Here is a 15,525-nt window from a genome sequence, read left to right on the forward strand (position 1 = left end):
ACAGTTTTCCAGACTCTTGTTCTCATTTACTGCATCCTCCTCTTGTTGCAGCTGGTTACGATTGTGGGGACTGCTTCATGGAGCACCCCTCAGAGCTGCTGACACCCTGCAGAGCAAAGGGCTCTGAGTGACTGATGGCCTGGAGTGTGGGATCACTGATCTCGCCCTAATTGTAGACACTGAAAGCAGATATCCTTGCCCTGGGTCACCTCAGCTCTGTTAGATCCCCCCACAGCCCCACCCCCCCCACCCCCCAAAAAAAATTTCTTTGCAGGATTGATGTCCTGGTTGACACCAGCTATCTTTTGAGTAGCTAATAGATACAGCAGTGGAAGAACAGAGAATGAATGTAGAGTGCAGCAAAGGGAAAGTCCTGTGTAATATCTGGAACAACGGTATGTTGCACTTCTATTCAGACACATCCTTTGAAAAGCTCAGGTCCCAAGGCTGAAATTTTCAGCTCTGTGTGTGATTACATGGGCCACACTTGCGCTTTCTGCAGCCCACATCTCAGGAGGTTTGCTCAGAGAAAAGGTACAGACTGTGTAGTGCAAGAGCCACTGCCGGAGCCCTGTGAGGAAGCAAGCATTCCTCATCATGTAGGCCAAGGTGCTTTGTTCCCCACCGTTCTGTTGTTGGCTGTTGTCTGGAATGAATTGCCTGGGAACTGGAGAAAATCCATAAGATAAGAGCTGCCAGATCATGTCAAGAACGCTGCTTTGCCTTAGTTGTGTCAGGTAGGCAGAGCGGGTAGTGCTGCTGGGGGAACTGGTCAGAGCAGGGCCTGCGTGGAGCAGCCAGTCCTGAGAGTGCCCGTCAGCAGCCATCTTGGGCAGACTGGTGGAATGGGAAGCGATACCTGTTTCTGTCAGCAGGCTTGTGTTTTGAGGAATGAAACTAAACTTAGGAGAACAGGAGTAGTTTTACTAGCATTTAATGTCTTTAAAGTGGCTATTTGAAGCTTGGCGGATGTGTGTGTTCTGTTCCAAATGTAAGATTGCATACTCGCTGTAACGCTTACAGTTCATGTAGGTGCAAGTCTTTCCTCCAGGTTGACGTCTCTACATTCTCTGCTTCTAGGTTGTGCCTGGAGACAGAATAGTAGACAAGCATTGCTGTGCATACTGCAGCTGCTGCTGTGCCTCCTAATGGTGCTCTGTGCTCAAACAGCACGTTGTCCGAGGAGCGTTATGTTGCTGTGTTCCCCTCCCATCATAGTTGCCCATACATGTGTATTGGAAATAATCTCGACGCTGAATGTCAGCTCTGGGTCAGACTTGAGAATTCCAAGGTCTCTTAAACATCTGGTAGAGACCAATTTTTCTAAAACTCACCTGATTCTTAATAACATCTCTGGAAGCTATTCTTTTTTTTTTTTAATATTTATTTTATTTTCTCCCTCAAGACGTTTGAAACAAGGAGAAATACTAAGAACTTAGCTGACATCAGTATATGTAATTTTTCAGACAATTTCTAGCTGGTGCTCCTGAGGTCTGCTATGTAGATGAAGCTCTTTCTTTGTTGGGCTGACAGTGCGCGAGACCAGTTGAATTATGCTCCTGAACTAGCGAGCGATATCCAGGAGGCTGGCTGTTAAGGTATACTAAGACAAGCACTACAAAATTGTGCTTTATGGTGCATTACAAGAGAGAGGCTAGCTCATCAGGCCTCTTCAAATATTGCAGCAAGGTCCTAGGTGCCAGTTTACTTTTGTCTTTGTCTGTCTATATGTTCTAAATTAGTCTTAAAACTGTTTCTTAATCTTTCATTTTTGCCTTGTATGATGCTGTTTCAGGTTTCATGGTTATGATGTTAAATCAGGACGGAGAAAAACAATGAATGAACCAGGGGGAAAGGACAGCACTTTGCATGGTGTGTGCAATAATAACAACAGGGTTTATCTGGAAACAGAAGCGATGTGAAAACACTGGACTTTACCCCCTTTTTTAATGTCTTCTGATTATCTTTAATCCTATAAAACAAAGAAATTATGACCTAGTTAAAAGGTTGTTGAACTTATTGGGAGAGGTAAGTGCAGGCATTTACATGAGTACAACTCCACTGTTGTCAATTTGCAATAGAGTTATTTTTTATATTCTGATCTCTTTTAATGGCACGTAGCTTCACTGGCTGTTTGTGGCTGCAATGTTCCATGTGCTTGTTATTTAAAAACTTACTGTTGTGTTCACTAAGCTTTAATAGAAAACAGAGTGTTTTTAGGATGTGGATAACTCCAAGTTAATAAGCAGCCACAAAAAAAATAATGAACAGTGAAAAATATCAAATTTCAGGAAAAATGTAGGTGGTCCTCCAAACTAATTTCAATGATGTCTGTTTATTTGATTTTTTGACTCATTTCTCAGTGAGTTTGTTTGAATTTTTAAATCATGTTGGTACAGGCTTCTTATTAATTACTTCTTATTAATTACTAATCCTATTCAAACAAGTCATGAAGAATACTCACCTGACAGTCTCAACAATCACTTGTCCTCCAGCAGGAACTGAGCAGAATTCTTTCCTTTATCGTGGTAAATATCTACTCAGTAATTTCAAAGGAAATTTAAGGATGATATTGAGAATGATATTGAGTCAAAATCTAGTAATATTTTTCCCCCATCTTACTCCCAAAACGCTTCTGCTTTATTTTAAGGAATTTTATTTTAAGTTAAGTTTAAGTTAATTTTAATTTTATTTTATTTTACGTTTAACTCCCATTTGTCAGATATTATGGAGGGGATCTTTCCTTATGCTGTTAACTGAACAATTCGCGTTGCTCCTTAATGCCCAGATTGGTCCTCTTTGTTCTCCATGGCAATTTCTTCTCAGCTTTGTTCTGCCCACTGAATTTTACCTCTCCTTTTTTGTCAGCTCCAGGATTATTTGTTCTGTACTTACTCTGGGCTTAATCTGCAGGGCTGACCAAAAAGGTCAGAGGCCCTGTGTATGCATCTGTGGAAGAGGAAGAAATAGATTTCCTTACTGACAAACACGGCAGCCTTCTGATTCTCCTCTTTCCCTAGCGTGAATTCCCTGTAAGCTCAAGCTCTTGCCAGAAGAGAGTACCTGATTCTTCTAATATTTCTTATTGCTTACCTACTAGGAAATTAATCTCTCTCCTATGAGAGAAATTTCTGTAGAACAGTATGTTAGGTTTCTAAGTAAACTTGCTTTTGATTTTCTTCCTCATTCACTTTGTAGGAACTGATCTTAACTCCATGTTTAAATTTAGCTTTTCGTTTTTCACATTCACTGATCTCACCATGGCCAAAATAGCTTCCCTGATACGTCTGTAATCTCTCGCTAGGGTTCCTTCTTATTTTATTTTATTTTTGGAAAATTGAGACAAATTAGAAAAGGCATGTGGGAAGTTTTCCTGCTCAGAAAAATAAGATTAACTCACCTCTTGAACGCTTTCCTCTTGAACACTTTCCTAACTCTCTTGGCTCATCATGTCTCCAAAATAGCTTGGTATAGAACTTCCAGATGAGTACATTGACTTAATCTGTTACCTTTGGCAACTATTAGTAGTGTTGAGTAGACTTTCTTCTCGCTGATAAGCAGTTGTTGTTGAAATTACTTTGTTGTTAGAACAGTTTCCACATACATAAAAGGTTCATAAACAAAGCCAAGGATAGTAACAGTAATCTGACTTGAAGTTTTGCGGTGCTATGTAGAGATTCTGGAAATTCTGCAGAAATGTCAAATAAATTAGTTTCAGTGTGGTTTTTTCATTATTATTTTTCAATCTAGACTGTCAACCCTTTATTGTCTAATTTGGATTAGACACTATTTTAAATATTACCCTTTAAATTTTTCAGATGTGCTGTAAGTTTTTGCACACAAAACTTAACAGCCAGGAGAACTGGGGTCTTGGACAAAGCTGGATTTTATGGTAGCATCAGCGCTGAGGAATGCCAGGGCTGCAGCCTGTAAAACCCAACGGGCGTTATGGACAGATTGTGAGGAGGAGAATTACTTGAGGATCAGCAAGAAATAATCAGTCCTTAGCACTGAAATGTTACCTTTGACTGCTTTCTTCCATTTAAAACATAACTTCTGAACTTCAGAGTCAAGCACTTGACCTTTCCAATATTTAAGAGGGGAGGGGAATTCAAATATTCTTTTCTCCTGCCACCATTTATGGCTTCAGTACATTACTGATTTTCAGGCTTCAAAAAGTCCAAAAATCCTTGCTTCCCTGGCACTTGCTGATCTTCAGATTTAAGTGCTATTAAGCCAGTTGTGCATTAACCTTAGTCAAAACGTCATTGAAACAAATTATTTTAGTGTGGAGTAGACTAGTCCCTCTGACAGCACGCAGGGCATCTCTTTTAAAAGCAGTACAAAGAATTGTTGCAGAAAAATGTGGCATTATATCTGCTTGCCTGCAAGACTTACTTGAAGGCAGAGGATTTATTTTAAGATTGCCATGTGAAATGGTTCCTATTTATGTGGAACAGAGTTAAGGTTCTACTCATGATTTAAATGAAAAATATTCCCATTCATGGAAGCTGATTTTTGGAGGGTTAAGGGAGGATTTTCTACATGAAATCTGTAGGATTTCTCAGGGGGAGGCACCCGCCATTAAATAAAGAGTGATTTTTCTTTTTTTTTCTAATTTGGTTTGATTTCTTTTTTCTCAGCAGAACCATTCAGTTTCTCCTCTCTGGTTCTTGCTTTCTTGTCAAGATGGTTTAAATAGTTTGTAATCCTCTGGCTATTAATGATGCCCAGTGGTATTTTAGTGAGTGCCTAGTGGAGGTTTGTAAGTGAGAGAGAAAAATCTGTGTGTGAGAAATACCTGATGGAGAGTAAGCAGAGAAGAGAAATAAGTGCTGAAAAAAGGACTCGGTAAAGAAGTAATTTGTCTAGAAAATACTAGCAAGTTAGCAAGGGGTGATACCATTGGCATCAACAGTGAAATAGTTTTAGTAGCCTCCTTGGTTTCACAATAAATGATGAAATGATAAATGCCACAGCTAGGGTTAAAAAGCATATGCAGTTTATACTTCCTAGAAAATAAAAAGATGATAAATATTTGCTTACATTCAAATTACATACCTTCTCTGTCTGTCATGGTGGTGAACAGTACCACTGGGACCTATTAGTGGTGGCAGCCATCATTTTGGCTTGGTTTCTTACAGTTGTTGAAGAGTTTGATTATTTATTTTTTTTTTTTAGAAGACTCATTTCTGCTCTATTCAGCTGTAAGGAAGTGAGAGAGGTATTTGGGATCTTGTATCCATCTCCCACTACCTTGTTTTGTGTGCAGAGATACGTATCATACAGTTCTTAATGTCTGCAAGTATGCAGCTCTGAACTCTACCTGTGATTGGCATTGTGGTTTTACCTGGAGAAAATGTTTGTGTGCTTACACGTGTATGTTACTTAGGGATTTCCAAGAAGTGCTCAAAGGGACTGTTGGACTGTTAACGTTAAACTTGTGATTAAAAATAAAAGTCAGGCCAGCTAGGACACAGATGCTGTATCTGCGAAGCATCAATGAGATCAAACACTCCAATATGGTAATTGTAATGATAAGATTTTTGATTATGGCATGTCAAATATTGATAGTTTGGACTAACCTGTTGTGATTTGTCAATAGAGGGATGGAAATCTGCAGTGGAACCAAAGTTCTCTACTGCAATTTTTTTTCCCCCTCTGAAGCAGCTGGTACCGACCCTGAAGGAGGTGCTGGTCTAGATGGTTTGCTTGGTCTTGCTAATCTGGCTGTTGCTGTTTCCTGTGTTTTGCTACCTTCGGTTGCAGCAGAATTCAGACAATGATTAGCACTTTTGAAAAGTATTTATATATCTGTTTTTATATAAAGTTTGCGCATGTCTTCTTAGAATCAAAGTAATTTGCAAAGGTGTAACTTTGGCCTTAACTTACAAACCAGACCTTCAGAACCCATGATACCTGGTGGCAATGAATACAGACATGCAACAGACATGATTGAAAACGGTTTTAAATGCCTTACATTACATTATTAATATTGCATCAAATTTTCTTAATGAACTGTTTAACAAATTACCAATAGCATGGGGTGGGTGGTTTTGGTGGTGTTGTGGTGTGTCGTCATCCCCCCCTCCCCATGATGTCTGATTTCTTCACTACCAATAGAAATAACTAAATTGAAAATGGAAGGTCTTAATGGTTGCAGCCAACTCGCGCACTTGTGTAGTGTCAGACAAGTCAAACAGCAGAACGCAGTGACTGCCTGAGGGTCGGCTTGTTGCACGCCGCGTGTGGATGCTTACCAGAGAGGCTCAGGGGAGCAGAGAGCTCTCAGGAGCGCAGGCAGTGCCAGGGGAGGCAGGGCTGTGCAGCGTCCTGTTTGTATCAGGGCTGCTTCTCCCCCATGCAGGAACTTCAGAAAACTTTCTTTCTCCTGTGTCTTGCATTGCATTTGCAACTTGGGAGATTTTAAGTAGATTCAGCTCAGTTAATTATTCTCAAGTATTTAGACTCCTTATCAGAAATGCAATGTGCTCTAGAAACTCGTGGTATTAATTCAGGGCTTGAGATAAACTAAGCATCTGCAGAGGCACCATCTCTCTGCAGGCTCTGGATGGGCCTCTTTTGTACTAGGGGCACTGCTTGAACAAGACACAGCTTTGTATGTTCAGCCTCAGCATGTAAGTGTATTTTCCAAGTGCTAACTCTGGGCAGAACTACAATACCAAACATTGCTGGCCACAATTAATTTTCCTAAGAAACATGTACCTGGATTGTAAGTTACAGAGTACACATCTGAGTACTCTAGTACTACGTGTGCTGGAGATGGATTTCAGGTTGCTTTCTTTTAAGTTCATCCTGTCAAGGCACTGATGGTGGAGTAGCATTAGGGTCCTCTTTTTTGGCCTGGTGCTTCAGGTAGTGACAGGCAAAATAAGCACTGTTAGCCTCCTGGCTCAGCTTCCTGAACTCAGCGTTCTTGAAACTGAGTTCATATTGAACAACTTCGTTTAATTTTTCATTTTAAATAGTGCTATTGCTTCAGTGAAGGCCCTGTTTCAAAATGAAAGGCGTTTTTAAGGATCAAGTGTAGTTCATTGCATCGTTATTCACTTCGTGCTAGTTCTTTGGGAAGTGTCTTCAGACACCTGATTGTTGCAAAAATATTTTTGCAAAGGAAGAGCTTTTTTTCTGTGTCCTAAAAATGTTAGTTTTGAATTCAAGTGAAATATATTACTTTACTAAGGCTGCGGAGCGATGTATGAAAAACAGATAAGATGGTACTGTGTGTGCCCTCTGATTTAATAGAGCCCATTTGCCTTTCGTCAGAGGTACCTTTCTTGGCTTCCTGCCCTTTGTCCTCAAGCAAATGTCTTTAGCTACACACAGCTTACCATCTTAAATGCACTTTAAAGATGGTAATTTAAAAGCCCTGTATAGCCAAAATAGTTCTGTTCCGGAACGACTCACAGCATGGTCTTTAAAACAGAACACCCAGCTACTAAGCTGTTCTGTGTCACCTCAAAACATCTGCTGGAAAACAAGGCTATAATAGATGCATTGTTCTAAGATGCTCTTTTTTCTTTTTGTTAAGTCTTGTTAAATAGCCTGTAGTTCATTTCAGCAGAACAGGGCCCTTTTCTCTTGCAGCAGGAAAAACTTTCCTCCTTCAAGGATATTACTGAATGTGTGAGTGCCCGTACTTTCTTTTACTTCTTTTAGGAGACTCGGATTAAGAGCTAATCTGATTCAAATGGTGGCTATTCCATCTTCTTAGCGGTTTTTCTACCATGTGTATGGCTCCCTCGTTCTTCCCCACTCCTTCAGTTGCACCTGCATCCTGACTCCTCACTCGCTGAGGAGGGACGGTGCTCATGTACTTGGCCGTGCTTCGTTCTCCCTTGCTCTTATTTCTGTGACTAAATGCCTGTCGCTTCCTAGGTTCTGCTCTTTATCCACAATCCTTGCCCTCGAAGTGTGTGCCCTGTATTCCTCCTAACAACACCCCGCTGTTCTGCAGTCCGTGGCGCAGCCGTCCTGCAGAGGAGACAGCGCGACGGGCTGGGTGCTGTGCTACAGCATCAGCCTCCGTCCACAGCTCCCCTTCCTCCTCTGCTTGGAAATAGCGTGTGAAGTAAAATTAAGTATTCCTCTTCCACAGGGAACTTCTGCAGGTAATGTTAGGCCTACAGGTCTAGAATTCAGAAGTTAAAAATAGAAAATAAAGGTAGGTTTGTTATTCTGGGAGCTCGTAACCCGAGCGGACCCTTCGGAGGTAGTCAGTGGAGAAAGAATCTCCTTTGGCCGCTTTGTTTTTCCTCCTTTGATCAAGAGTGTTTGCCTCCGAAATGGCAAAGTTTAAAGACTATCTACAAAAAGGTCTGCTATGAACCAGCCCCTGAGAAATGACTGTATCTGTAGGCAAGCTGGAAACAACATTTCCGCTGCCAGATGAACTTTTAGACAGTTAAATTCTGATCGCAGTGGGGAAAGGAAAAAGGAACACCAAGTAATGAAAAACACTTTTATTTAAAAAAAAAAAAAAATCTGTGAAGTTAATTGCATTCCATTTTAAGTATGGCTCATAATATCCACATACAAGTCAGGTTCATTTCTAGCAAACGCAATAACTTGATGTCATTTGATTAGGAACAATTTTATCTTAATTCACATAATCACATAAACTCTTCTCCCACTTCAAAACAACTGACTTCTAGATTTCTTAAATCTAGATACATTCAGGCCTTTTAAGTGTCAGATACAAGAAAAGTACTTTCATGAAGAAGACAACACGTTCGTTTAATTACAACTGGGATATGGAAAATGTTAAGATCCCTAAAAGGATGTTTTGTGTTTAATTATGAAATATGCTTCTGTCTTTATGCCCGTGGGAATATTTATTGCATGTCTGCCATTGTACTACGTAAAGTACAGACATTTCTGGTGAGTTTCAATGAATTTGGGGATGAACAAAGGAACACACACAAAACAGTAGTAAGATACCGCATGTGGATATTTCTTGACAGCTAGTCTTTTACTGTTTGTCAAGATTTGATCCAAATGGAGCTGCATATGGCTGTAGGAGTATCAGGCTCTCTCGAAGATACGAGAATCTGATTGTGTACATGTCAAAGCAGCTGACTTGCATAAACTCATGGTTTCTTGTGCTTTCTGTCAAAATATCTGGACTGTTAGTTGTCACAAAAGGTGATTTTAGCTTACTACAAACATCTGTCTGGTATCTGGGCCTGGTTAAGATTACGTTTCCTTTGCATCCAGGATTTCCAGTAAATAGCAAGAACAGCAGGGTCAGCCTAACAGCATGCGGTATCTCGGAGCCCGGTGTAGTCATTTGAGCTGCCTTATCTTTGTGCTCACACCTCTGCTGACAAAAGATCTGCAAATGCTCTTTGGGTAGGCAGCATTCATTTTCCCTGCGATTCAGGGCTGTGCCTAAATATGTGAATTTATGGTAGTTGATCTGTCTTGTGAAGAATGCCACTGTCCCTAATCCCACCCCTGGCTCAGCAGGATGTGATTCTTGGATGCCACACATGGCCACCGGAGGCTCATGGCTCTGCGTGAAGGAGAGAGGGGGGCAGCCCCTGTCCTTGGAGCATCCCACGGGACGGAGCCCAGGCTCATGGCCACCGTGGAAGGATCGGGGGAGCCTGAACCAGTGTCTCTGTAGGTTTGCTGACTGATGGCATTTAGGAATCGCCCTAATTTCAGTCTCCCTCTTGGACTCATGATGCCCCAAGCAGTCCTTCTATGATCCCTTTCCTCTTCAACACTGCTGCTCGAGTGCTCAGTCCCCCCTGCTGTATTGGGAAGGGCCTGATTCTCCCCTGTCCCTTTGTGAGACAGGCCAAAACCCCTTTGGTTATACATCCTTGCCCATGGTCATGCTGAATTTAGTATTTGACTGTTTGTTCCAGGGTTTTCAGTGAACCACAGAAGTTCGCAGAGCCTTGAGCGCCAGCCCTGTAAGCCCTTCCTGCTGCTTGTATCATCCCAGTTACCTTCTGGTCTGGGCCTTCAGCTGGGACAAGGGGTGGCCCCCCTGGAACTTGTGCTGCTCGTTCCTAGTCCCTCAGGGCCCTCGCTGCTACCAGCCAAGTCCCTCAGCTACCCAGCAGGCAGCAGCGTTTGCTGGGCTGGCTGGCGTAGGCCCATGGCACGCGTCCTCCTCGCTCTTACCACTCCTCAAGCCCTGGGATTTGACCAGTTGTGGGAAACCTTATCATAGAAAACATGATATAAGATATGAAAATACCTCGGCAAAGCTGAGATCCAGGCTGTGCAGGGCTGAGGCTTGGCGTTCTGGAAGTCACGGGGTTGCAGACACAGCCAACGCTGTTCCTCAGCGAGCAGGGAAATAAGATGGTAATTGAGCTGCAGCTGCAAAGAGCAGTCGGCACTTCCACCTCTTCCCAGACAGCTTCACCTCCATCGTGAGGAGAAAAAAAAAAAACGTTTGAGAAGTTGGGCTTGGAAATGTTGACTGGTCGCTCGCGGACTTCTTCAGGAGGCTGTTGCAGAAGTGGGCCCGTTCTTACATTTGGGAGCACTGCGCGTGGCGGCTGCATCAGGGAAAGTGGAATATGGAGTGTAGAGGGGGTACGCTTGGGGGGAGTTGGTGAGAACACTCGAACAAAAGGGAATTGTGAAAATATAGCTGAGCAGCATCAAAATGTGAAATACTAACACAACGATAGAGACGTTTGTCCTTGATTTCTTACTGTGAAAACTTCTGTATGTAACTCAGCCAGAGCTGCATTTATTTTCTTAGCGCTGTTTTCATTCCCGAAATGAGTGTTTATGAGAAATAGGTAACAGAAAGCAAGGTCATCCTGTGCCAGAAGAGTCCTCTAAATCTGACACCGGTTTGCTTCCGGAACTTCAGATGTACAAACATTGCTGCGGGTTTGGGAAGGCAACTGGCTGTTTCCTTTGATCAGGTATCAATGTTAGCATTTTAGGGCTAAACCCTTGTCTCTGCTGGGACACTGGAACAGGTTTCTAAGGCCTTTACGGAATTCAGGGCTTGTGCCAGTGTTGATGAATGGACTTCTAAAAACTGTCAGGCTTTGTAGAAAGCCTGGCTAGGGTACTGGTGAGCTTGGCACTGGGAGCCCAGATCCTGACCAGATAGAAATTGTGTATAGGGAGGCCAGGCCAGGAGAACAGCAGAACAAATTACAAATGACGCCTAAAGGAGGAAAAAGAATTTGGAAAACATCACGGATTTGGCGTTTGTGGGTTGACTGCCCCAATTATAAAACTACAGTTTTCATCAGGCTTCCCCTGACTGGCTAACGTGGAGCCTATCCTAAAGTACAGGGACTGTGCTTTTGATCACTTAGACTCCAGTGAATTGAGGGGGAGAAGAAAGGGGGAAAAAAAAGACAGAAACTTAATTCTAACTAATAAGAGAGTGATCTATATTTTTTTTTTTCCTCACAAAAAATAATGGGCTTGCTCTGCAAATCACAGGGGTGATAGCTTTTTGGGTCACCTGTTTTCATGTTGGGCCTTGAGTGTGCAGAAATTCAGCTTTTCCAAGAGAAGTGTGGGTAAGGACGTTAGCAGCCGCTCTTCTCCCTGAGAGCACTGAGCTGGGGACACTGCTTTTCCTTGCCCTGTGCAAGGCTAGGTTTACAGACCTGATTCTTCTCATGGTCTGCAGAACCATCAGAAAGGTAGTGACACGGCTAGCGAAGAGTTGTACAACTTCCCAGGAGAAGTTGCAGCACAATCACGTAGCAAATATTGAGTCTACAAAACGGGTGCTCTTATGCTGACACTCCCAGAGGGTTTCTGGTTGTCGCTTGTGTGATTTTGTTTTGTTTCCTCCCTTTTCTCTTTCAAACTACTGTGTTACCCCTCCTATGGGAAAGGTGACTTCCAGACCAATGGAGACATTCAAAAAAAAAAAAAACAACAAAAACTATACACAGAAAGTAGACTGTTTTTTTCTGTGTTGTACTCCTAATCTTCATGTTGCTTGCTTTCAAAGAACTCATGAGCATGATTTTGGTCACAGGAGGCTGGCTATCCAAAACTTTTTTTCACTGGGAAGAAAAAAAGAAAAAAAAAACCACTTACTGCATCTGGCTGGACTTCTAGGAGTAGGTATTGTTCCCTGTAAATTACTGATTCAAAACATACTCGAATGAGCAGGTCAGCTCTATAGTCAGCAAGCTTTGTATGCATAGCAGTGTTCCCTTTGTAACTGTGACTGATTGATAGAATAATTTCTATTCTCAGAAGTACTGATGTGTTTTAAGAAAAAAATCTGGTTATCTTACATTCTGTTCAGCTTGATGCAAAACGTCATCGATCTTGGCAAATCTTATTGGGGAAGATGGGGAAGTTGTACTGATTTTGTAACGAGCGTTTCACTGATACGGACATTTAAATCAAGTAGTGGTCTTGAGAGGTTTCTCTTCCTCATTCTGCTTGGGTTTTTTGGTTACTTTTATAATTTTGGTTTTGGTTACTTTTATATTTTTTCTAGAAAGTCTGTACAACAGAGGCACTAAACACATTAAGTCACAAAATATCCAGCTAAATATTCTAAAATGGTCGAGTTAAGAAAGAAAATGAAGGATTGTTGTTTCAAGCTGTGAATCACTTTTTAAAGTAACCATTGGTAAGATTTGACTACAGATGTGCCAGTTTTCAACAGCTGCAGACTAGACTGCCTAACAAACATCTTCCTGAGAACAAGTACCATGTACTTGAGACTCAGTATTGCTCTGCTTTTCTTTAAATGAGAATATAGACCCCAGGGACGACCTGCTAGTCCTGAGACTTGAAAACCGAGGGTTAGTGACAAAGAACTACTGTAACTTTCCTAGTTCCACAGAGGTGGACCACGTAACAAAAAAACCAGCATGTTATACCTCAGGTTGTATTAAATCGGAGATTTTGATGTTCACTGAGATCTTTAAGACTGATAATACACCAAAACCCAAACATCTACTTTGCAGAGGAAAGAGAGGAACGTTTAAAGTACTGAAATTGTCTTCAGTCTTTTACAAACACCTAATTAACTAGTGCATGTTGACACAACAAGCGGGAAGAGCCAGCTATAAAGGTGTTGTAAATTAAACCTGTCTCCAGACATAGCGCGAAGACCTGCAAATGAAGTTCCTGGACGTTTCAACTGACGTGCCTTCTGATAGCTCTTTACATAAGATGTAAACCTTAATGAAACCTCAAATGCTGTAAGCTGTTATTAATTAGACTTTAATCGATGGGCCAGTGGTCCACCATATCACACACGGACTGCCACAAGTTCTGGAAAAAAAGCAGTCAGCAGCTGTTTTCAGAGCTTGGCTGTCAGCTGCAAAGTTAAAACTCTGTGCAGGAAGCACAGCTTTCATGCGACTACGTTATTTCAGGCTTCTCAAACAAACTCCCACATGAAGCAATAACTACCTTAAATGTCTAAATGTCTTTTCCTGTCTGTTTGTTTTCCAAATGCCTTTGACATTGTTCTTAACTAAGAAATACAGTGTATAGGAAATTAGAAGAACAATGAACTGTGTTTGGCTACTAAGTCCTTGTTGTCTGGTCTATGGGAGAACATTCACATAAGGCAGCTATTGTTAACAACACAATAAATGTATTTTGAGTTTGCAAGCTTAGAAATCTATAGTAGTGTGGATTAGCTTACAATACTCATAATGTTACTTAATTATCTCAGATTAGTTTTGATAATTAATATGGTCTAGTTTTTGTGTATTTTTATTGTGATACATTTATTGTTATTTTTAAGGAATAGATCTGACTGCAATTCTTGTATAGATGTTCTGAAAACAATCTACCTGGGCAAAATCTATTGCCTTTAAAGCACAAATAGCAATAAACACTGAAGAACAGTACAAAAAGGTGCTGAAAAATTTACAGTAAACCAGTAACTCTGATGCTCTTACTCTTTGTTAATAAATCCACAATAAGTGTTTCCCTTTCACTTTTTGAGTATTTTAGACCTCTTTTTGAAGCCATATTACTGCTTCTGAAAGCAGCAGTGCTGTTTTCAGAAGGGACATTTCTGTAAGGCAGAGACCTACAGCTAGAAAGAAATGTTGTTGCCTTCTCTCAGTTCCTGTACGTGCTCTCCAGAGCTTTCATTACTGGTGAAAGTTAATTATATTGTGAGATTCTCTGAACTACTGCCCGCTCCTAAACTGGCTCTACCTAATGCAATTGTTAATAAGCATATTTTAAATATGCACTTAGAAAAACAGAGCTGTATGTAAGAGCTGTACTATGAGTAGGGCTTGGTTTCTTCTCAAACATAATGGTCAAAGCAACAGTGCAGAAGAAAATTATTGAAGGCTTTATAGTTTGCAGCTGTGACTGTGTAGGCAAGTAGATAAATACGAACATGTAACCTAACGAGAAAAGCTAAATTACTGTATCAAAAACTTGTGCTGAAGGTAACTTCCAAGTACATCTTTGGATCATCAAGCAAAGCCTGCAGAAATGTATGCAGAACTACACGAACTTCAGTGAAGTAAAAGTACAACAACCAGAAGCCAGAGTTCTCTTGCACTAAGGCTGTTTGTCTGTGATCCTAAAAGGCAGTTTTGTTCTTTTAAGTTTTGTTAAATGAAGATAGCTGGCTTTCAAGAACACATCTCCTAAAGACAGACTTGACCTTTTCTTCAAACTATTGCTTTGTTTACTGTAACAGAAGTTCTGAGATCTTGAAAATGCTATGCTCTTCAGACAGCTCTGTCATACACCATAGTTAATATTGCATTTAGAAAGTAATGATATGAAACTTACCCTCAACAAAAATGGATCAGGTTTTAAGGTTTATTTCAGAAATGTTGATATACATGGTATTAATTACAGTTCTTTTTTAAAAGTTATGTTAATGGAGTTTTTTTGAGTTTTAATATAATGACAAAATTATAGATATGAAGATATCTGAATGCTGTACGAATTCTTTTTGTCACGTTGCCATCCAGGTCACAGTATTTCAGTCTTATTTCTGGCCAAGCTGGGACAGCTGCACATGAAGAGACAAAAAACAGGTTGGTAACTTTATTCTTTCAGTGCAATGAATATCCAGTTCATACAGTAAACATTTCTGTCTGATAACCTCTGGTAATTTCTTACATCCAAACGCATGCTAGTAACAGAATATTTAATGTGTACCTTCACAGGAGAGGATCTGGGTTTCATATCATATGATATGAATAAATTTCAGTGTTAAAGCAATAGTACATACAGTCAGTTTTGAAAGAACAAAGAAACTGATAAACTGGCTGAAGAGCTATAAGCTGATAGTACTGTTTCATTTCCTTTGAGTGCAACAAGAATGAATTTGTTTCTTAAAAATGTAGGTCTGAATAACAATTTATTCTCTTGTTGGGAAGAAGTAAAACCATACTGATGAGCTATTACTGCTGATTGTTGTGAATAATATGTTTTTCATTTTTATTGGAAAGAGTGAGAGAAGTAATGGCAATGATAAGTTTATTAACAGCATTAAAAAGACTGATTTTAATGTAGGTGGGGGCAGCCTGAAGTTCCCCTTATGCCAGT

General features: G+C 40.7%; 1 protein-coding gene and 1 long non-coding RNA gene across 4 annotated transcripts in view; one reads left to right on the top strand and one right to left on the bottom strand.

The window, feature by feature from the left end:
* The window catches only part of LOC308195409, a 30,276-nt gene that overhangs the window by 2,722 nt on the left and 12,029 nt on the right, over nucleotides 1-15,525 (top strand). Inside the window, exon 2 of one of the 3 annotated variants that reach the window (XR_013951459.1) lies at nucleotides 1,796-15,011. This is a non-coding gene — a long non-coding RNA (uncharacterized lncRNA). The remainder of the gene's footprint in view (nucleotides 1-1,795; nucleotides 15,012-15,525) is intronic. The other 2 variants (XR_013951460.1, XR_013951461.1) reach the window with 2 other exon arrangements.
* The window catches only part of SCFD1 (sec1 family domain containing 1), a 45,357-nt gene continuing 44,608 nt past the window's right edge, over nucleotides 14,777-15,525 (bottom strand). Inside the window, exon 25 of the mRNA XM_080592763.1 lies at nucleotides 14,777-14,986. Coding sequence (XP_080448889.1) covers nucleotides 14,963-14,986 — 24 coding nt within the window. The 3' untranslated portion in view covers nucleotides 14,777-14,962. The remainder of the gene's footprint in view (nucleotides 14,987-15,525) is intronic.

This window comes from Anser brachyrhynchus (assembly GCF_964034855.1).
Source record: "Anser brachyrhynchus genome assembly, chromosome: 5".
Lineage (NCBI taxonomy): Eukaryota > Metazoa > Chordata > Aves > Anseriformes > Anatidae > Anser > Anser brachyrhynchus.